General features: G+C 42.1%; 1 protein-coding gene across 12 annotated transcripts in view; it reads right to left on the minus strand.

Annotated features, from left to right (window-relative positions):
* The window catches only part of LOC112563481 (cGMP-specific 3',5'-cyclic phosphodiesterase-like), an 82989-nt gene that overhangs the window by 39451 nt on the left and 19157 nt on the right, over nucleotides 1-24381 (minus strand). For 11 of the 12 annotated variants that reach the window (XR_003099066.1, XM_025237377.1, XM_025237381.1 and 8 more), the window contains one exon: nucleotides 3908-4990. Coding sequence is in view for 11 of the 12 variants with exons in the window: in XM_025237377.1 (XP_025093162.1) it covers nucleotides 3908-4522 (615 nt within the window). In the remaining variant the exon portion in view is untranslated. Of the gene's footprint in view, nucleotides 1-3907; nucleotides 4991-5417; nucleotides 5474-24381 lie in introns of those variants that run through there. The other variant, XM_025237374.1, reaches the window with a different exon arrangement.

Raw genomic sequence — 24381 nt, forward strand, 5'->3', positions numbered from 1 at the left:
AAAGTGTCTGCAGTTCTACACGATGATAGGCATGTCCTGTTGGAAGAGTTCCGTCAGCTTCTGTCCGACCGCCGATTTCGTGTACCCGCATGCAAGACCAACAGATTGCTGCTGTCCTTCGTCGTCTCGGTGTTGCTAAGTCTACTAGGAGCAAATGAATGTCGGTCTTATGCCAGTGGGAATCATGATTGTGTGCGGGTGTCTGGTGAATGTGTAATGGTATTAATGATTGATGTTGTCGTGTGGCTCTAATCTTTGCTTTCCTATAGACCATCTACTAATTGCTTTCTGGAATAAATGAAATCTTATCTTACTAGCACCTTTGGAGAAAGGTGTTCAAATAAGATTGCATCATGTTTATCTACATCTCTGTATATAGCGTCCTGGTGTGTAAAAGAAAAATTCAATACAGTTTAGAAACAATACCATCAAAGTATTGAGTCAGCCACCGTTATCTAGAGCCTCAAGCAACAAATGACTAATTATTTTATGAGAAACTTTCATCTGAAATGGAGGCCTGCAGCTGGATGTGGTAAAGATGAGTATTCAATCATGCACCCAGGATGAACGCTGACTGCCATCTTGCCTCCAACGTTTACAATTCCTCGCCATCATAAGAGTACAGTGAGCGACAGTGTGAAATAATCAATGTAGATTAAACCTTAGTGACAAGCCCTTCCAACATCCAGGGCAAGAGGGTAAATCGGTATTACAAGTTCCTGCAGCAGAATCTGCGCTTTGATGGTGGTAAGTCACGACAGGCTTGATGCTATTGAGACTCGAGGCAGAAGAGACGAGAGGAGAGAGAGGTGGAGGTGGGGAAGAGTCAAGTGATGATCGATGGAGCTTCAGGGACTTAGGATGACCGTCTTTCCCTTTCTACTTGCACTGCACTGACCCACTTGATATAACTGCTCCCTAGTTCGATACTCATGCTTTCAATGGACAGGTGTTGACTTTTCGGACTTTTGAAATGAAGACCTCAACCTGGATGTGAGCTTGTTTCAGAATCCTCTGTTACCAGCAGTCGTTTTCATTATTCTTTTCACCCAAGAACTCCACGAATTCTTTCCTACTCACTCAGCGCATCGCTTGTTTTGTTTTTTTTTTGTCTGACTCCATTAATTCGCTCTCTCCTGTTTTTGGAAAAACTCTCTTTCAACCGAGAGAATACAGAAATCGATGCCGGTCTTCATTAACATCTCCAAAGGAAAACTAAATTAACTCTCTGAGCACATGCACGCAACACAAATACGAGAATCAAAAACCAAACACCCTAGTAATGAAAAGTAATGAACAACAACAACAACAACAACAACAACAACAACAACGAAAAGATGAAGCGAAAGGGCAAAGGCAAGGGAGCTAGAGGTAGAAGAAACTAAAGAAAGAGAACTGCCAAAGACAGAAAGGAATGAAAGCAGAATAAAACTGACAATATGGCACGTGATACTATTGAGAAACGGAAATTATGCTGCTGCTGCTGCTGATAATGATGATGATGAACAAAAAAGAAGATAACACTGCTGCTGATGATGATGGTAATGATTATGCACCTTGTGCTGGTAGAATTTTCAAATCATAATTTTCTCGGACTCAAAGCCTGAATTATGGTCAATCCAAACTGGCCAAGTTCTCATTATAATCAATGATACATACTGATAATGATGCTGTAAAACAGACCTGACAGCACTTTACAGTGCGGCTGGCGGCGCGGTGGCTCCAGCGCTGGTTCCCTGATCTCAGTTCCCTCTAATTGCTAATTAAGAACAATTGCACGTGTGGTTTGAAACGACATTGCAGAAAAGCTAATGCAGCATACAAATGAGGTGCTTGAGCAGAGGTAGAGGGTGTATTCACATTTAACAGAAAGCAATGAAGTTTGAGTGCCGTTAATGAACTACCTTTAATGAACCGGGTGATATAGGTATTTTAGTTTTTTTTTCCTTCGGTTAAGACAAAGCCCAGGTCTTATAAAGTCATTTCACTAAATTGGAAGCTCAGCCTAAATAGAGTAAATTATAGTTTACAAACTGTAGGAGAACCAAAGTGAGTGCGGCGGTTGTCCATTGCTAATTTCATAGTGAGTATGGATTCTACCTGCGCCCTGAAGTGGATGGCTATGTCGGCGGTGATGATGATGATGATTGTTGAGGATGATGATGATGATGGAGGAAAAATTTCAGCACGAAGAAACTTGAACCAGACCCAGTCTTTTCAGTCACCTCCCGAAATTCAGAGCGGGACAGACGTAGACGGAAGAAAAGGAGATGAGGAAGGAAAGGTTAAGTAATCTTATTATTATGATAACAGCACAAATATTCGCACGTGGCAGTTTTCAAACTATAGAAATAAAGAAGGGAGAGGACGAAGGGAAAGAGTGCGAGAAAAGGAGCTAGTGGAAGTATTCACGACAGAAAGTGGGTATTTTTGCAGACCCCAGCAGTACAGACTAAAAATACATAATAATAATAATAAAAAAAAATACATAGACTAGCACGAAGAAAGCAAACAAAGTGATAAATGTGATAAGTGAATATGAAGGAAAAAGAGAAGGTGTGGAAGTAGGTACGGAGCCCTAACAATTAGGTAGTTACTGAGGTGGAGCTGTGCAATTTCGTTAGATACAGCAAGCCTTCCTGATGAAGATATGTCTTCACACGCATTACACAGACACACGAACCCGTGGGACTTTGTGTCCCATCTCACACTGAAACACGTGATTTCCGGAACAAAGTGTCGTCATAGATCGTCTTTCCACGATAACGAGAGAGAGAGAGAAGAGTGAGATGGAAAAGAGAGGGAGACAGCGACGGAGTGTGTGTGTGTTCGCGCACGCGAGTGGACTCGCGCGTCCATTTGTCTCTCTTCAGTGTGTGTGCGTTTCTGTTGGCATCCATTTTCTCTCGTTAATCCCATCTTCCTACATATTTTAATTTTAACCACTATTTTAATTTAGTGCTTTTATTTTGTAGTCATGTAGTGTTAGAGTTTTTTCCCCTGGAGTAGCAGGGCTAAATAATAATAATAAAAAAATCCTTAGTTTATTATATTACCCTCGTAAAGATTTTTTATTCCTCTCTCTCCCTCTCTATATGTATAAAATGATATAAAGTATGTGTGTGAAAGAAAGGAGGAAAAGAGAACAAAAAGAGAAATTTGATCGAAAGTTTTGTATGTATATACGTATTCAAAGGTAGGTCGAGTGATGTGTAAAATACAAACAAATTAAGATGTGATTGAACGAACTGAGAGCTTTCCACATCACGAACTGACCCCAAACCTTGTCTAAACATCCTCTTGTCACGAAAGCTAACAACTAGCCTGACCTGCATTCCGAGTAACCAAAGGATTCCAAGCGACCCACGTATCCAGTAACGCGTAGTACATTAGCAGCTCTGACGTCACTGTCGTCAACCGTCAGCGCAGAGCTCTCCCACGCATGCGCTCTATCATGCCCCGTCCCAACAGGTCTAGATTGAAATTGTTCTGGCAACTAGATGGAGGTCAGACTCATTGCAGGTTCTGTGGCGCGTCACAGAGAAAGACGTTAGGTTGGACCCAAAGGACATTCCAATTACGCTGTCGGTCGACTGACGTGGAACAGGTACGTCGAAGTCGATGTCAGACAGGTCCATCGCAACACGAACCCCCGCTGTCTGTCACGACCCTTACGTTGTACTAGACTGAACGAGAGAGAGAAAGAGAGTGTGTGTATGTGTGCGTGCGTGTTCTGTGACAAAGGTGTCGTACAGCATCTCCAGCAATTTTGTTCTGACGATAAATAGAGACAGAGGGCGCCCGCGCGGTCGAGAGAGCGAGACAGAGATTTAGTGAAATGAGATCAAAATAAGCCCATCATTACACTGACGAGGGTCAGAGAGTAAGATGCTAACAATCGACTCACAGCATACGCGTCCTTGATGTTGATGGCTACGCCAGTCTGCGCGACGATGCCCACGATGCCCTTGCCGAAGGGCACCTTAATCTCGTTGTTCTGCGAGTCCTCCAGCGTGGACGTCACGGTGACGTCGAAGAGCTTTGACACGAGGTACTTGCCCTCGCGCGAACCACGCACCAGGAAGAGGGAGCTTCGGTCGCTGTTGGTCAGGAGGCTGACGTTCTGCAGGATCTTGTGGCATAGCAGGTTGACGTCCAGTTCGCTGGCGATGTCGCGGATGAGCTCCATGAAGAGCTCATCCTCCGACATGGTGCGCAGGCTGTTGCGGTCCTTGCGCAAGGAGGTTTTGCGAGTGCGGTCTCCATCCACATAGCGGCGGAAGATGGAAGACGTAATGGAGTTGCGGGACACTTGGGTGAAGTTCGGCAGGGAGGAACGGGTGTCCGAGCGGCACGTCCCGACACTCGTGTCGGGGACTGAGGAATCCACGCCCCGGTCGCGCGCCAGCCGCCCGAAGACGTCGACGAGCTCCGTGCTACTGTTCTCGCCCAGCCAGTTCAGCAGGAACTCAGGGTGGTTTCTGAGGTATTCGGTCACCTGCTCTTCGGTCAGTTTCGACATGGCTGGGTGTGTATAGGTCAGGGATGCCTGGCACAAGGTGTTTTGGTTTTGACTTCTTGCAAAGGGTCGGGCTGTTCCTTCTCTCCTTCCCACTAGGGTGGAGAGGGGAATAGGGTTGGGAAGGGACGTAAATAGCTGAGCGAAGACAATAAGCACAAACACGTGGTTAGAAGTACTCCACTTGTTGAATAATGTTTACATGGGTTTCTTCTCTGGTTTTGAGTAATGTTTACGCAGGTTTCTTCTCCGGCTTTGTATGTACTGAGGGCAGGCGCCTTTCATTGCGCTCACAGTGCTATGGAAACGAGCTGTTGCCTGGCGGTGTGCGGAAGAACTTGCTCGACGTTCGCAAGGTGCCGGACGTGACGTAAAGAGACACGACATCGAGTCACAAGGAGTTTGTCCGAGGTGTTAACATGCGCTTTCATCTCTTAGCGTCAGAGAGTCTGTCAGATGGCAGCACAGTGTCTGAAAACAGAAAAAACAGCAAACATGAGACGAACTGTGGTGTCAGAGTTTCAGTTGAATTGTGTTTCGTGAAAGTACTTGAAGGTGAAAATAGGAAAAACATCATAATCCAGCTAAGTAATAAAAATATGAAAGTTTATGAACTCAGGCTGCAGTGTAGACATCAGTGTAAGTTGCTCTCCTCAAACAAACGTAAAAAGAACTAGCACAAATATAACTCAGATCAGACTTGACATTCGGCATAAACAGAGATAAACCCAGCATCACCACACCAGGAGGCAGCTAGTGTCCGGTGCAGAACAAATCAGTGAGCGCTAGCTAGTAACTTTAGGATAAGCACTCAGCTCTATACAGCTTCTAAAATACTGTTTCGTCGGTTGCTTGAGGTTAGCCACACAGCGTGTAGCGGCATCTTGTGTATACAGACCTTGTCGCTAAGGATCCAGGGGTAGCTTTTTCTGTCTTCCCCTGTCTCCTCCTGCTACATGTGGAAGAGAAACTAACCCTTTTAGCAAACAAAACAAACAAACAAACAAACAAACAAACAAACAAACAAACAAACAAACAAACTCAAAAAAAGAAACAACAAAAACAAATAAAACACCCCGAAAACCAACCCAACAACAAACAAAACAAGAAAACCAACAAAAACAAGCAAAAAAAAAGAAAAAAAAAGCCAAGCCTACATTACAAAATATCTGGCCTACACAAAAAATAAAATTGTCTCCGAACGAGCACTTTTGTTATTTCTCTATAGTGCAATGTGTCTTGATTAAAAAAAGTCCTAAAATTATTAAGGTCACACGTTTTCTGCATGTCTTTGACGACTGCTGCTGATCGTGTATAAAGATCTTGTATAGTTTAAAGTTCTGTTTCAATCTACATTTTAGAAAGAAAGAGGAGTTGTCTTCTTTGAATACCAATTAACAATAACAATAGTAGCTGGCGAGTAGGTTTGCATAAAGTCCCGTGTACAGACCCTAGCTAGAGCTAACTTATTCGAGACTATGTTTATCCTTTCATTCCAAGATGGGAGAGCTTTAGGAATGATTGTTCCTCCACTTGAACATCGTATCTCTCTGCGCAATGAACTTAAAAAAAAATCACTAATGATTCAAGGGTATATCGAGGACCAAACCTTTGCTATAGGTACTTCTGAGATCAAGTCTCAACATTAAGTTACATCTAACAGGCTACAGATTTTCTCCCCACAGCAGAAAAAAACGGATCATGAATCTTCAACGGCTTCTGTATGAGATGCCATGGAACATTAGCTGGAATGCTGCAACGTTGCAAAGGTTTCAGGGAAGACTGGGAAATTGAGGGTCACACCTCCAGCAAGAAGCCTCATTTGATCAGCCACACACCCAGGCGAGTTCATAAACTGCTGGTCTGACACCGAAAGCAAGCCTGTGATATTGAGGTCAGCAAGGTCATGGGAAACTGTTACATGCACAGCACCGCTGGTCTCTACACCTGTTGCGGGGTGAGCGCTCTTCACTGGCTTCTGTAAGCGCTACATGGCTGATGATGAGGTAGACAGCCAGCACGTCACCTGCCGCAGGTGTTGGTGCAGTTACGAGCAGATTAATTCACTATGGAGTTCCCAAGGGTGCTGATGGGACACGTGGACCGCTAGAGAAGGGGGGACTGAGGAAGGAAAGCGATGAACAATTTTTTCCCTCCTTTTTCTAACGAGAGAGGTGCCAAACTTCCCTCCGCTAACACCTGTAGGCACATGAATGTAAAACTTTACCCGTGAGCCACTTGTCTTTGCTTTCATCAGTATTCGTAGTTCTAAAAAGGGTCTATTTTTTATAGTTTGTTTAGATTTCTTCTGGCAGTTCATACACTTTATTCAGCATTCCAGCAGCCTTGGCCTCGAGTCATCCCACACGCAACCTGTAATAAAGCGCTAACTCCCGAAAAAGGCCATTGTGCTGGATTTTTACACTGAATGTTTTTGCAAGAATCGAAGGTGACGAACACTGCTGTTGTCGCTTTATGTCTGTTCCTGTTTTATTTGTCTCTGATGTTGATCCTACACAACAAGCTGACTGCGCATTAATACAAGGACGTCGTTTGGACTTGCGGACGGAGGCCTTTATTAGGTCTGAATAAGGTGGGCCCTGGCAGATCTGTCGTTTGCGCCGCTTTTAGTTGATTGCCACTGGCACCAAGGCAATCGGAACAATTTCAGGCAAGTCTCTTGGGCCGATCTGCAAGTCTTTATAGCCGGATGTTTTGTGCCGTTGGCCACAGCCGCAATAAACACAGTGGGTGGCGCCAATCGGCAACAACAAAATGCAGCAGAAATTAAACAGAATCCCAGAAGAACTGTGAAATAAATACACAAATAATAAAACAGCAGTTATCACTCCCTTCCCATCAACTGCCGAAATGTTAAAGTTTGCGTAATTTGTTTACAAAATACAAGGGTCTGTTGTCTGGACGCACTCATGGCTGGCTTGGACGAAGTCTTTGCTGCTAGCAGCATGGTCGCTGACTGTTTTGAGCGTAGTCTTGTCCTCTTGTACTGTCAGTTCTGACTACTCTGGACGTAGTCTTGTCCTCTTGTTCTGTCAGCTCTGACTGCTCTGGACGTAGTCTTGTCCTCTTGTTCTGTCAGCTCTGACTTCTCTGGACGTAGTCTTGCAACAAGACTTCCGTTGCTTTACTTTCACTCCGTCCAGCAGGTTTCGTCCTTTTCGGACCTTGGTTCCATCCTCTGGCTAGCTTGCAAGTTTATGTTGAGGATATCTGTAGACTTGTATCTCTGTTCTTAAAGGGATACTAAAGGGTAGTGATAAGGCTGTGGCGACAGTCAAACGTTTCAAAAATAGATTTAGTTAGAATTACAGAGCACGAGAGCGATACAGGAGAAATAAAGGATTCGTTTCTCACTTAATTACCACTTATTAGCACTATTTCGGTTGCCGATGTTTATAAAAATCGAAAAAATCCAGTGAAATCGACCCTTGTGTCCTTCCGCCGAGTAGCTACGATAGCTTCCCGAGATGAGTCAAGCAGACGAGTCTTTTGTGACGTCACAAACGACAGGAAGTGTCTGTGGTCATTGCTAGGATAGTGATCGGTGGTGTCTCTTAGTTGGATTTGTGATCTCCAAAGTCATTAACTATCGAGATGGCCATGAATAATGTTCAATTTTACCAATTTGAACCACTTGCATCAGCTCACAATCGACTGCACATCCTCGGAGGACGAGGAAAATGTTGCAGCAGTCGAAGCACAAAGCAGGTACGTAGGACCAGAGATCTGTAGGGACAGATCTCTGGTAGGACTATAGTAAGTCATACTGTGTGCACGGGAACAGAAAGTGAACGCATGCTTTACCTTCAAGCACTTTAAATAAACATAATGCACTCAAACTCTTTACACTGGGCATTGTTGTTGACGAATTCACTTCGTAGTGTATTTAAAAAATAAAATTACATTTGGTATGCTAATTATTTCCTCACAAACACCAGGATATTCACATTGTATATGATAATTTGGGTTTTAAGTGAACTTTCCTAAGGATAGTTTAAAAAATTAATAGTTTGAAATATCTGTATTTAAATATTTTAAACAGACTTTAATATAATACTATTTGCAGCCTTTTTTGGGGGATATAGTTTGAATAATTACACTAATGACTTACTTTATAACAACGATGGATAGAATTCAAGCAGAGACGTTTGCTTTATATGTTATTATGCCTGTGCTTTTAACTTATATGTTTGTTGTTTAAATGTATTTACATAGATTCATTTATCACAGTTTCAGACTGGTGCATTTGTGAGCATTGTGAGGAATGGCCACAACAAATGTTGAAGCATAAAAAAATGTAGAGTAAAAGCTTAAAAGTGAATTGTCAAGAAAATGTTCCCTATACATCATGAAAATTGTTACATTTATCCAAATCCAGTTATTGGACACACTTCATATCAGATGCATCATGTATCTGACATGAATTGTAAAATAAAATCTTCCCTTTGTTAACATTAATTTCTTTTATTTGTTCAAACTCAGGTATGGGACACACTTTATCTTTATGTCCAAAACAAATCTTGCATGCATCTGGCATTTTTATTTTACAAACATCATTTCTGAAATACTTGGTGCTGAATTTACCTTTCATTCTTATTTTCTTACAAACTAATAACAATGCAAGGAAAACTGTCTGAGAACTGATTTCTTTCTTTCACATAATATACAGACATGTGGCTTAATCTTTTTATTTCCTCAAGTTCCACTGCATGTGAATTTTCATTTGATTGCTCTGTAAGCATTTAAAACAGTTTCAACAATGTATTTTGTCATAATTTTCTTAATTCTTGCACAGTTATGGATTCCAATAAACCAAGTGGACAATTGAGACACATGTGTGTTTGTGTACTTGTCAAACGTTGAACATTTAGGAAGCCTAAAAGAGTGTGGCTGTGATGTCCAGGAGTAATGACGGCCACAGGAGCTGTCTTGGCATATGGTTATAAATTTGACTTCTATGTGACACTCATCTATAGTTGTGATAGAGGGGTTGCTACACTGCCTGCAGACACTCAGCAGCTCCTCCGACTTCTTTTGTGAATGATAAATTTTCTTTCCAGGAAGGATTTGTGCCCAGTTCATCTCTCTGAGAATTCCTAGAGACAAATATCGAGACTAAAATCATAGTTAAAACCATAAATCATTTTTATAGCTAAATATCAGCTTAAATTCTTGTGCTAGCATGTTTCTGATATAAACTATCAAGTACTGACTGTTTGTTAGTAACTGCAATATAAATTTTGTTTACTGGTGCTCCTCGACTGCTGAATTATTCCACTCTGAGGTGTCATTTTCATTTTCTGACTCCCATATCAATATCATAATCACACCTAGCAGACATTTATAGACACAATTTCCTTCTTTTTCATTTCATTATGAAAAAAATTTATCCACATAAAAATTTTACAAAGCCATATAAAATTATTTTTTTATCTAAGTGTTTAAAACTGCACATATTTTTGGCCTTGAATATCCTTATAAGAAGAAAATATCTGGCACAGTTTGTGGAATTCATGCCAATTTTAGATAAAAGAGATGTGTAATAGAGAAAAGAACTAAAAAGTGGCCATTTCCTTTCAGGATTGGAGCTGAGATCTGGGTCTGGACCTCTTTATTTAAGCACAGTTGAACTGTTTGTTGTGACTGACTTGTTACAGTCTGAACATTAAAGTTTTATAAAGTAATCATTCCACAAAACATTAAAACAATAATAAAACATGTATGATTATACCATGTGATCAAGCTATTATTATTTTTAATTCTTTACAGTATCCAACATAAAACACAATCATTAATATTACTCTAATTTTCAAATGTTGAAATATCAATTCTAACTTCCGCAGTGTACTGCACATAGATTTCACTACTATTGTTGATAAGCTCATTATGTAGGAAATACCTTTCACATGAATTTCATTGTTTTTAGATTTCATAAACAAATAGGCTGTCTTTTCAACAATATGAATTTAAAAATATTTCATTTTATAAAAGCAAACAATGATTTTTTAAAAAATAATGTAACAAGTGACAGGATTTCAACAATCATTTCTTTTACACTTTCAGTTTGATGCTGACATTTTTCATTTATTATGCATGTACTATGAATTTTTACCTATTGAAACACGCTTATGATAAGTACCACATAACACGTTTATTGTTTTATAGATATATACAGTCTTTGATATATGTATATTGTAATGTTATCTACCAATAATGAAAAGTGCATTTTGTAAACACAGTAACAGTACATAGCACTGACACTGACCTGTTTATGCTGTAGTCGTTTGGCAAGTGAAACTCGTCTGTCAGATAGATCCTTCATTCTTTTTCGAGAAATTTCATTGTGTTGAAAAATGGTCGGAATTGCATCTGGCAGAAGCTGTGCCTTGAAGGCCAAATCTAACTGTTCGGACATTTCGGGTCTGCGGCTAGTAAAGCACTGATCGTCAACAAAATGCTTGCACAACACCTCCCACTCTCTGGGCTCCCAAACGTGTGGCATCGAGCCTTGTTATTGTGTGACACACTCTTTTTGTAAGGCTCGATCTGTCTTTCGGAAAATGATGACAATGTCGAATCTTTTCCCATTTTTTCGTGGCAATCGGGTGCAGGCATGGTTCGGTCTCACATGTAAACAATCCTACTGAAACGTCATAAGGTCACGTGACCGAGAACGAGAGTTCGTCGAAGCAGACGAAAGAGTCCGTGTAATTTCTCTTCTTAAACGCAACATTCTACTACAAACCTTCAACTTTTTTCACATGAACAGACATGAAAATAGACGAGATTCAAATTGATCCTACTATTTACGAGTTTCTAAGCAGTTTAATTTTCCCTTTAGTATCCCTTTAAGAGATTTGCATTCACTTGCTTTAAATTTTCATGCCTCCAATGACTTTTCTAGGAGAGCTTTTGTTCCCTTTGGGTTTGCATGGCGTGAGAATAATCAATTCTTAATAGCGCGAGTTGAAACACGTTTTACGAGTCGCCAAAGCCAGGATTTAACACTCGTGTGAGGTTCCCAAGACAATGCCTCCTGTGTGCAGTCTGAGTGTCTACAAAATAACATAGTATATGGGCAGGGGAACGAGAGAAGCTCTTGCAATTATTGGAAGCGCCTGGCAGCCGGAAACACGTAGCATTTTGTGGCATTCCCTTAACTAAAGATTTAACAGCTGTTTTATCGAATGCAACGAAGCAGCTGAGCTCTACCCTTCCAGGAAGATATCTGCTTCTAGAAGACGCACCTTGCGTAAACGATCGGCGGGAAACATCGGACACACCCGTCTGTTTACCATCAACACGGCTGTCGTGAAATGGCGAATGTGAAAGATGGTTGAAACAGGTGGTTGTGAACTATTTTATATATACACACAAGTTAAAGTTACAAAGCATAAATTTTGGACGTTATATAAAACGGGCACCGTCGGGTAGGATAGATCTGTCTCAGTGAGAACAGACATCAAAGCTGCTGGAGAACTGCTCACGGTAAACATAGCATACCCTGACCCTAACCCTAAGTGACACACAGCTAAAAACATAACAGAAAATTAGTAGGCATCAAACACTGATGTAGAAATAGCTGTCTTCGGTCTTCTTTGCAATTTATTAGTGTCAAAACATTAGTGTGTGTCTTCGAACGAAAGAGAGAGAAAGAGAAAAATAACCGATTATGACCAACCACAGAGTCTGTTAACGATCCGTGAAAAAAGGAAAATGGTCAGAGGATCCTGGTAAAGTCCCAACAGATGAACATGACAAGCCAGCAAAGTGCATTGAAGGCAAGTGACAGCTTCATCATCACAGAGTAACACACCACAGGCTCTAGTTACACACCCCAGGCTCCAGAGGCTCAAACGTAAGCCGTGAGCATCGCCGCTCTCAGCAACTCCAATTTTAGATGAAAGGCAGTTCAAAACAAGCAAAAAAAAAAAAAAAAAAAACAAAAAAAAAAACAACAAAAAAAAAGAAATAAAAAAAGAAAATGAAAAAAGCTTTAATCTCTCAAACGTCGCACAACAAGGCGCCATGTCAATCATCTTCCTCGTGCACATACTGAAGAAAGTTTTCTTAGTTCAAAAAAGCGAGCAGATACCCGTGTTAACACTAAACTCTCTGGTAAGTCCAAAACACCCAATAAAAATAAACAGCCGTTGAAAGCCGTTTACTTTACATCTACGTATATGAATTTATTTAAATATTGTTTCCTCCTCACAAATAGCTTTTACTTTGATAACATGCCAGGCAGGCTCACAACAGAAGTGTCCGTCATTCGAATCGCCTCCCCCTACCGTAATTACATTTATCTGTGAAATTATGGGAAATACGGAAATACGGACACGATTAGAAAACTGTCATTATACTGATCCCCTCTCTTACTGGTATTCGTTCAAAGCGTCCTCCCTCCCAAAGGACCCGGAAGGGACAAAGCTGACGTCACGTTGGCGAGATAACTCAAAGGCGGTAACCTTAAACTGAGACCTTAAACAGATTTGATCCCAAATTGACTGTAAACTATCTGAGTTTGGGAGCAGCACTAATATTTCCTTCTCTTATAGGTTGCTTATTATTCTAATGCTTTTAATGGCACCAGCCCTAAAATTAATTAACGGTTTTCAAATAAATGATTTAGAAGTCGTTGCCAACACATTTAACCAAATAGCTAATGGAAAGCACCAGCAAGACCGAAACTTGTCACCGACCGTTATTTTTATTTCTATTTTTTTCAAATCACAAGTCAGCAATTTAAGTTCAGCAGCTAATGCTGGCTTCTTGCTCGTGTCTGGATCAAGTTTTCTAGAATGATCTGTCCGGCCATCAACATTGATCTGAAAGTAATACATTAACTCTGGATCGTTCTGCAGGAATCCAACGAGCTGCCATCTAGGAAAGCACATGGCGATACTGTCTGAGTATTTAGAATGCCCGCCACCATGTATCTGCATGCCAAAGATATATATATATGTGTGCGACAACGCTTTAATCATCCCAGACAGCAATTAGGGCAGCTTGATACGAAAGCACAAAACGATACCACAACAATTTCCAAAACATATCCATATCCGCCAACAGACTTATGAATTCTTGATTCCGGCAGCTCAATTTATTTGCACTCAGTAACATTTAGAAGTCAGACTACAGAAACAACGGAGGACAAGCTGTCTGTTGGTCCTACATGAAGGTACACAGTATCGGCGGTCCAGCGGGAGGTGGAAACATTCTCCAAACAGGACATGGCTGTCGTCACAGAGAATTTCATGCACTTTCAGAAGTGTCTGCCTGTGCTTCCAATGAGTCTGGAGCAGGTAGAGAACATCCTGCTCTTGTCCATCACCGACAAACTGCTATACAGCATCTCTCTAGCCTCTTTGCGAACTCTGGTGTCACTGTCCCATAAATGGACGGGTATTTATGTGAAGAAAACAGGTTTCAGCATTTACGCACAAAATGTGCGCGTTTCCGCTTAAGGTCATGGCCCGTAACGAGAGGTGAGCGAGTGTAGGGGATAATTTTCGTCAGCCTCAATCAGGTAACGGGACTTTCATGGCCTCAGTCTCACTGGTCTCATGTTTCCTGTGACCAAAATAACCAGCACGAGAAAATTGTTGCTAACAGGCTGCTATTTTCGGTGATGGAGAAATGGCTTGCAGCCTGCTTCCTGCAGCTCCTGGACACTAATGGCCGGCTCCCTCGGCAAGAACAGCGTTCCCTTGGCGTGTTGCAGGCTTTAATTCATGAAGGCATTTACCAATCTGAACCTGCAGGGTCACAGCATGCTCCTGTGACAGGTATTCAACGCAGAAGGTCATGGAATATAGTTCGGACAATCACATGGTCTGATTCTCATGCTAAGGTTTAGTTGGATCTGGTTGGAAACACTTTGACTCACGCAGCAGTGGTTTCCTTGGATACACACGAAGAGAGGGCGTAATGGCTCACGTGACAAGAGCACTAATATGTCATTTGAGGGTCTGCTAGAATAGATGTCACACGAAAAGAATTGTACTCTTAAGAGTGCACATGTACGATTGCAGTGCATTTAAAATAAACAGTTATTGCTTGCGATGATATAGTGGAACACGGTCAGGGACGTGCAGCTAACCAACACGTACTACAATGACGTCAGGAGGGCCGCGGCGAACACATCAGGCAGTACCAGATGAACATTTCCTCGTCGCCAACCTCAGCCAGTTTCATTGTGTCTTCCGTACGTCCAGTGTCCAGTTGTGGCAGTAACTTTTTATCAACCCCCAACCTCTCCTCCATAAGAAAAAGAAGAAACAGACCCCTATCTCCAAAGTGAAAGCAATGTGGGGCCTTAGGGACCCGGTAGTCCAGTGGTTATAAACCACTTGCCTGCCACCACTGCAGCTAAAGGTGCAGATCTCATTTGGGGATACCTGTTTGGGTTGTTCGGGGGTTTTCTCCAGGTAATCCGCTTTTCCCCTCCCTTTCTCCTCATAGTGCAAAATCACCTCTAGGTAAAAGCACTTACTCACCTAACCAGCCAATCGGCCAACCAACCTGAATCTTGCCTTAAGGGCACTTTGCACTGGAGTACTGTCTTCCACCAGAATCAGGGTCACACGTCCGAAGGTGTACTGTGATTAATCACCACCTGGACCCGACGATGCTGTACGGAGCAGCTCCCCAGTGACGCATGCTGGACGGCAGTCCCATCGCTGCATCACTTCGTACTATAGGGGTTGGGGGAAGAATCCTGAGACCATCTGGGAGCATGTACGATAGGCTGCTAAATGAACGTTGCCAAACATCGTCACACATTCGTCAATAACTGTCCAGTAAAGAAAGCCAAGGAGGCAGTGAGGACAACGGAGGGAAGCTTGTAAACAATACTTGTAACCTTTGGTTGTCCGTATTTTGGGTTGCGTGGTAATGCACCTCCTGAGGATGTCTCACCATGCTTGCGGCACCACGAGTCTTGCGAGCACCGAAGGTTTGGCCTATCAATCAGTCGACGTAAGCGATCAGTCGTTTGGACTGGAACTGTGGACATACTAATGAGGCTACCTGGTCAACCAGTGCATGGAGTACTCCACCTTTCCACTTCTATTCGGGTCTGTCTATTCCCTTCGCTCAGCTGCCACAAAACCACCCAAATCCACTCATCCCATCAAGCAGGCAACCAGAAAGAACGTAAATCAGGGGGCTCATCGATCTCCCGACAGTGGGCACTCGTCCTCAAGAAATCAACTCCACGACCCACGTTCGTATCCACGGTTAATGGCAGCAAGGTAAATAGTTTTGATCGCGATGTCTTTTTTGTGGTCGTCACTCCTTTGCTCCATGTCGTCTGTCACCCTCGTGAGAACAAAAATCTTTAGTTTGCACGAACCCAACCCGCGGGAATCGAAAGTGCGCTTTGTACTTAGTGGAGGTGGAAATAAGGGGGAAGGAGGAGCTCACTCACGGCGATGTGACTTTTTCGGTGTCAGGTATGAAAGAGCAGAGTAGGGACAGGAAGAAGAGGAGTTGGAAAACACGAAAGAAGTTGAATGTGCGCCGCTGGAGCGTCCAAAGTAACTACAGTGTAGAATAAAATCGGGACTTCGGGCACGCATCGAAAGAATTCAAAGTTGTGACGTCAGGTTTGTACACAGATCCTCCTCATTAGCATCTGGTTCTCTCGTTGGCGTTCAGAAGGTAAACAAACACTGATATGAGGTCTGTGTTGTTGACCTTTCTCTGTGAAAGGTGATTTCTGTGGGCGTGAATCTCGGGAACAGAAGGGAATATTTATCCAGATTTTGCGCTAAGCTTTACCGAATCATTAAAAAAAAAAACCTTATATGCCTTTCATATCATGTGCATAGCACTTTTCAAACAGAGACCTACACACATTCCATTCAAGTATTTACAATTATAAGCACAGTAACGTCGTTGCAGAAGTGATCTATATATATATATAGACACACACGAGTGTTCAGCTAGAAAAACCTAGTTTCAATGGAAACAGCACAGTCAGTTAAAATGCCCCGAAACTGTAGAAATTAATAGGTCTCATCTAAGGGGAAAATAACTGCGAATATTTTATCAGAGGCCGGTATGACTGCCTTTTGCGGCACATTAGAGACGCAGGCCCTCGCCACAAATAGTCGCTAACAATCACAGTCTGGCACGGAAATGGCTTATTCCCACAAATGGAAGAACGCAGGCTACAAGGACCTGGTGTCTCGCCTTCGCTTTGAATTTGATTATAAGACGACTACAGCTTCGTCTTCTGCTCCTCTTGCAAGAGTCTGTCTACGGGTGTTTGAACATAAATGTTCGCCAGTTATCAGTAAGCGGTACTACTTATTTGCTTAGGAGCAAACCAATACACAAAATAGTGTAGGGGGATAGAATTTCTCTAAATTTAAAACTAAATTGTTCACTTTCGATGTCTTCTGGTGGACAGGAAATCTAAAGCAGGCTGTGCAAAGGAAATTGAAATAGTTGGGGCAACAGACAGGATTACAAAAAAATCATGATGTCTCTAGAAGAAAATCATTAGTTTCTCTTTCAATACAATGTTTTTGAATAGATGGAATAAAAGAGAGCAAACAGCAAATACTCGCCATTAAAGTTATCGTTCCACAGAGATGTTGTCCCACGGTGACGGCCAGGTTAGAGGACAGACCATGAGGCGGCTAGAGTGGCGTGGCCACTGTACTGAACGGGACGTGGCAAGACGTAGAGGTTCACGACATTGGCGTAGCACCTACCCCCACCCAACAATGTGCAGCAGCGTGCAGGAGAAGCTGGCAAAAGGTGCAGCAAACCTGGCAGAGCAAGCGCTGATAGCCGTGTGATGGCCGAGGCGGCGACCGTGCAGCAGCCGTGGCGCGTGCCGTTGCCGCGTGCGACAGTTTGCCGCGTCGCTCCGGCGGCCTGCAAGCGATGGAGCTCGCACGCCGTGAGGAAGAGACGGATGGAGGCCTGGGATGAGGAGAACGAGGGTGATGAGAAGGTGTCCTGGACAGAACACGGCTCTTAAGCCCACGAAACTGAACTGCAACAACATCAGTCTGGCGCACCAGCTTCACAGGCGGGTAGCAGTATCAGCAAAGTAAATCTACCAAACACTGCGGGTATAACTATATCACACACAAACTCTGTTCCCAGAATAAAGTACTTCTGTTCCTTCGGCCAGGACACACACGCACACAGCGACAGAAAGAGAGAATATGAGAAGTCCGGGAACTTATTTCTTTCCTTACTTCTTTTGTCTGTCCATCTGTTCTTTCTGTTTCTTTCTTTGTTAGTAGTGGCGATATATTTTTAGAGAGAAAGAGAAAGAGTGAAAGAAAGAAGAGAGCAGAGAGCAAGAAAAGAGTGAGAAACAAACATAATCTGCAGAGATGCGGACACAAAAAAATCAATTTCTGGAACAAAGACGCATCGCCGCAAGAAGCCACCAAACACTGCAGTAAGCTGTCAACTTCCTGTGGCCGCACCCAGACAAAGAAACATTGAATCTGGTGTTGACTACATTGAGCAAGCAGTTGCAACTTCTCTATCTCTCTAACACACACAATCGACTCTAAACCTATGTCGAAAGTACCAGCCAGCCTCCCACATTTTCCTCCTACACATTCAGCACACTTATCATTGCTGGTAATGTTGTAACAAAAATATAGTAAGTGGCCTGTTTACCAAATCACACACTTGTGGTAAAGACATGTCAGCTCTGAAGCAGATACAAATAAAAACAATTAAGCTGGTGTAAGCACAGTGTTACATGTAAAACTCTTCTGTAAACAGCCGTTCCTTAACGACCCACTCACAAGAGTTCAAACTAAGATCATAAGGGTACACTTACACAAATAACAACCCTCTTCATTATCTTCACAAACACATGAGCTCCCACAGGCTGCCAGTCACAGGCATTACAGAACAGCTGCGTCTGCAGCCACTGACAAGGATGATCCATGACTTAGTGGAGAAGGAAGTGTGTTGCCGACACCTGGGGCAGGGAAGGCGAGCATAAGCCAACCCCAAGACCTTAAGTTAATCCTAGGGACGATCGGCAGCTTCAGTGAAAAGTATCGGAGCGACATAACAGGCAAAATAGGTGGACAGTTGGGAGACAGGCTTGACGTGTGTCTTTAAAATGGCGAAAAGATAGAGTTGTAATTTTGTGCTGTATCCGAGAATATCACTTTCAACCAATGAATTTCCATGAGCAAAGGAGAACTGTCCCATGCTTTGATTTACAGAAAACAAATCTCTCAGCACTGTTGTGAACTCTTTTGCAAGCGCGCGACATGGTTACCAGAGAATCCCTCCAGAACTTAGATACAGTAGTGAAATTGCCAAGTAAACAATACATAGTCGAGTCTAGCTGTAGATACCACCGAATGCTACCTTCTTTAAAAATACTTTCGAAAATAATTCTTGATTAAAAAAACAAAACAAAAACAAAACAAAAAACTGTCCCTTACAACTCCGATAACATTTATTTATAAGATACGAAGCACTACCCGCAGGAAGCAGCCAAGTCGAGCAAACAATAATCTACCAATCAACATGCACAGAACCGCATGGCTCTGGAACTAAATTGTCGGAAAATATAAAACAAAAAAAAAAAACAAGAAGAAAAAAAAAAAAATAACAAAAAAAGAATACAATAATACAGAAAGAAAAAGAAAAAATGAAAAAGAAAAATAAAAAAAAAAAGAAAAAAATAAAAAAAGGAATATAAAATTGAGAGGAAGCTCTTTTTTGTGGGGAATAGAGACGCACGCATCCGGAATAACGCGTTCCACTTGACTGGCGAGGCCTTTGGGACTGCGCAGAGCGAGGACTAACCTTCCGTGAGCAGTCTTCAGCCGTCCTCCGGCACATCTACAGGGAGTAGAGTGCTGGGATGTGAAAGGACATTAATTACGACATCTATGTAACGTCACGGTTCCTGAAGTGTAGCTCTCGTCCCTTCTACCTCCCTAACTCCACAGCAGCTGTAAGATAAATGTACATTCGGAAACATTGGAAACTACACCCATACTTCCCTCTTAAAAAAACCATCCAAACAAAACAAAAGAAAAAACAAACACAAAAAAACAAAACAAAAAAACCCCCAAAAAACAAAACAAAACTAAAACAAAACAAAAAAACAAACTACAAAAAATAAACATACAACAACAACAACAACAACAACACAAAAACAAAATTGATTTTGCACTCGTTGCTGTTCAACGCTAATTAAATAGTGGGCGGTTGACAATCGTGACAAAGGACACAGAGAAGGACCACGTGGCTAGCTTGTGTCGACGCCCACAAACATAGGTCCTGTAAGAATAATCCTGTCGCATGCATAGCAGAGGCTGATCCTGAGCAGCCTACTGATTAAATGGCCATCATGCACTGCAGATTGTTTTGCTGCTGCAGCTTCCAATGCAGAAGAGTGATCGCCGAACTGTGAAGATCACTGACAACAGACCGGCCGTGCGCGCCAGGTAAATTCCAGGGAAACCCGGATGTAGGTTTTGAGCACTTGTCAAGAAGACAGATGACGAGCCGTGTGCCAGAGCAGGAACTATCGAGAGTTTCAACCCTGAACTAAAATGACGTCACATAATAATCAAGCACCAGATGCGATAAAGCATCGTCTGCACACTGCCGACAGACAGACATCTGTCACCGCCCACAACACAGTCAAACACAAACACACACATGCATGTACGAGTGCCAGCTTTAGGACACACGACATTTATGTGACAGACACCAAAACTGCCTTCCTCCTGACTAAAGTGATTTGTCTTGCCTTATACATGTATTTTGCTTCCAAAGGCTAAGTTCAATAAGCATGATACCGTGTATTTTAAAAAATCCCATTCTAGCGGCAAATGGCCTTCACGAATCCTTGTCTGCCCTGTTGACTTTCAGACCGATCTTTGAATCAGTTCTGCTCTCAAGTGATAAAGGTCAATGAGAGACATTTCTGAAGATACCTTTCTCTGCGGTATAAAAGAGTTGTTGCACGATGCCACGCTCAAAGGATGCGATCTTTACAAATCCTGGGTTTGCAGACAAAAATCGAATGCCCTTACGTACAAACGTAGTTTTTGACCGGCTATAGACATCATCGGGAAAGGAAACTTTGCTGATAATTGCGAAGTGCTTTGGCATTCACCAAATATCAGTTTTTCACGCATACTTTTAGGTGCGTTCGCACGAAGAATGGTTTTAATGAGTGGACAGCTGTAAACGTTTATTATACTTTTTATTGAAGATGATGATGAAGATGATAATGATGATGATTATTATTAAACATACAACTTTCTCTCCTAGTTAAGTGCAAGGAGACAAAGCATCCAGGGACTAGTGTGGATGACAGCGAATGACGTCCATCAGCAAATTATTTTAAAAGAAAGTGAATATATTTTGTTAAATCTAAAGTTAATATAGACAAAACAAATGGGGATAGACAAGAATTTAAAGTAGTGGAACTCAGCAAAAAAATTGTCTTTAAGTTTGAAACATTTTTTTTTTGCACGGGAGTCCAAAAAAGATTAGTAATTGAAAAACAAAGAGACCATCTGGTACATGATCCTGCACAGACCGTCTGGGTCCATGGCTGACATACCCAGAGAGGAGACTAGTGCAGATGATCGCCCTCTAAAGTTCACCCAAAAAATTAGATCGAGCGTAAACTGGTGAGGAGTGGGATAGAAGGGAAGAAAGACCAAATCAATCATGACCTCCATTAACACACTTTTCTACATACAAGTTTAGGTGTTCAAAACAAATAATCCTTTGCAATCCGACACTTCATTCTCCAGACCCAAGCTACCTTTGGTTATAGAAGTTTGCTCAGTCTACAAAATCAAATTCGTAAAATTAATAGAAAAGCAGCTTAATCTTGCAAATTTGAAGGGGTGAAGGGGAATAGAGTTCTGCTAGCCTTGAATGTTACTCGAGTGAAAGTATTGTTCATCTTGATTTGCATCACCGTTCCCTCTTAACATGTTTTAAAGTCCTTTGATGGTTAAAACTTTCTTGTCTACCTTTTGGGTGTAGATGTGGACAACGAAAAGAAAAGACAGAAGTTCCAATACATGATGGGGAAAAATGAATTTGAAAAAATATGTGGAACTCACACAGCGACCACAGTGATATAAGATCGCTGTCACTGTGAAAAAACACTGGAGAATTTTGACATTCTTTACATTGGCTTTTGAATTCCACGAAGATCGGAAGATCCACGTAGATGATGCATAAACTGCTTCTCAGCAACATCTATTTCTGAGCAAAGTCGCTTGAAATGATTCTGACTACAACAGCTTTGAATGAAGGCGTGAACGGTACGGGGTGAGAGGCTGGGAGCTGTAATACCACGCGGAGAGTGCTCCAGGAGCTTCAGTGCGGGCTTCCTCCAATGTTGCATTTGACGACAGATCCAAAGGCAACAATTCCGAGAAGTCGAAAACATCGGCGCAACAGGTGTTTGGGAACGTTTTGTCATGTATCTGCAGAACATTGTGACTGCCTCGACCCGTCCCGTCATTAGACCTGAGCAAGAATGACGTCACCTATATTCGTTAGCTCACACATGACGTCACTTTGCGCAAAAGCTGGAATGACGATTGACTCTGCATTCGTTCCTCTACTCTCCCTGAAAATATGTGGTGCGCATCGGAGCCTCTTTTGATTCAAGTGGTTGTTTGCCATTGGCAAAAGGCTGAATCCTTTATGTTACAATTTTGTGCACGCAAATGTTACGATGCGATGCCGACATTCAAAAATCAAGAAACAAGTGATTTGAAATTTCCAAGAAGATGATGAAGCAGAGAAACTAATGCTTAAGCTATTTCAAAACAAAGTGATAAAGCATGACTGTTATGTGTGATTTGAATAACATTCGAAGGAAAAGTGAAAGAAAAAGAATAAAGGTAGATTGAAGGAACGTATCCACGTATTTTTGGAAAAATATGCTGGAAATCAGAGTTAAGTGCAGGAAAGGTTTTGTATGCGCTAAAAATCTGTAATAGGTGTTAGTGTGTATTTTTCGAGGCTTTACGTGCTGTTCAGTAACAGTTCAACTGTCCCGAAAACCAGTTGCTATTTACATCAGTGTATTCAGACACCGCTTATATAATGGCTTTGACCGTCAAACACATGCGGAAATGTTCAGTGAACCAGTAAAATACTGCATGGTTTCGGAACCGTCAGGTCCTTACTCATGCAAGTCAACATGACAGACAAACCACCTGTGTTAACCAGTTATTAATCATCGTAATGTGATGATTGTGGGTAAAGGAGCACTCATTTTCTGACGTTCAATCAATTGGCCACGTCAGAGTATGATTTTTAAAAAAAGATTTGAGCAATTGCAACACAGCTTGCGATTCTGACCCCTGCATCTGCGCCTGGCTAATAGGGGCAGCGCTGGGGCTAAAGGGAGCGGCACAAGGATAGTAGGTTTTAAAGTCACCTAGTGATTAGGGTGCCTTCTCGTGAAGGATACTGCACAGACATTCTACCAAGCGTTTAACTGTCTTGCCGAGGTATCTAACTGACGAACCAAAGTAGCTCAAACGCTTACTAAAACTAGCAGAAAGATAGTAAACGGTCTCGGTAGAACTACAAGGCAGTAAACTCCAAGCATCGAAGCCAGCGACCTAATATTAGTAATACTCTTAACTGCAAGGAACTCATAGACAGCAATTGACACCATAAGTTCAGATCGACTTCATTCCACGTAAAACGCTTCGCATCCAGCACAAAAGACCAAACTGAGAGGAGTACTCGTGGAAAGACACGCAGAAAGCGAAACTCTGTCCAGACTGGTCTAGCTTTCACCGTTTTAGGCGTTTGGTGAGATTGTCACACGAAAGTTCCACAAGACGACGTATAGGCGTTATAATACCATTTTGTACGCATCACCGCGTCAGGCCTCGCCAAATACTTTGTCAGGATTGTCGAGACAATCGATCGAGGACCATAATGCGAGCAAGGGCTTCACACATGAGACCCACCGATTTAAGATCTCTATGATATTCCGCGTCTCAGAGGTAAAGCTAAATATCTAGGTATCAAGAAGAAAAAGGACAAAAAGAAATGTTTCTTGTCTTGCGTTGAAAGAAGGGGAATGGACACCGAGAAGAAAGATAGAGAGGTAGAGATGATGGGTCAAGAGTCAAATGAACGTTTTTTTTTAACAGAAGCAATACTAGATGAAATTGGGATATTTTACCTTGATAGCGATGATGACATTGGGAAAGGGTGTTAGAAATACCTAAAAGCAGAGATATCTGACGTCTAGCGATTTGAGGAGAAAAACATCATGCATCAAACGATGTCTAACATAAAAACAAGCAGAACAACAGACATAACAACTGTAGATAAACGATTCGATATCAAGATGACATTTGGTATTCAGAGACGTTATCGTAATGACTGAATAGCCACATCAGCATTACAATAGACACGTTTCTCATAAGTCAAATGAGAAATAGTATACGATCAAATCAGCAAACGGCATTTACAGTCAGAGTTTCTGAGTAACTCTATTTAAATCCAAGCCAGAATGAATAAATATTCGCTGTTAGAATGTAAACAGAGGTGCGGAAATTCTGCGCGCCAGTGATGCAATGTCACACCATCCCATCCCTTAATGCATCTTCATTATTCTACGACAGATCAGCAGGCAAGCTTCATAAATGCAACTGTTTTCCTCGTACAACAAGCGGCTCCACACTAGGCGAGCACGAGGACTAGGACTTACAGGAATACGCGTAGTAGCAAGACATCATTAATTGTGCAACGCAGAAGATCCTGCTTGCTTCACAACAACAACTGAACATCACACAAGGACGAAAAGTCTGTATGGTAAAGGC

The sequence above is a fragment of the Pomacea canaliculata genome, linkage group LG5, assembly GCF_003073045.1.
Source record: "Pomacea canaliculata isolate SZHN2017 linkage group LG5, ASM307304v1, whole genome shotgun sequence".
Lineage (NCBI taxonomy): Eukaryota > Metazoa > Mollusca > Gastropoda > Architaenioglossa > Ampullariidae > Pomacea > Pomacea canaliculata.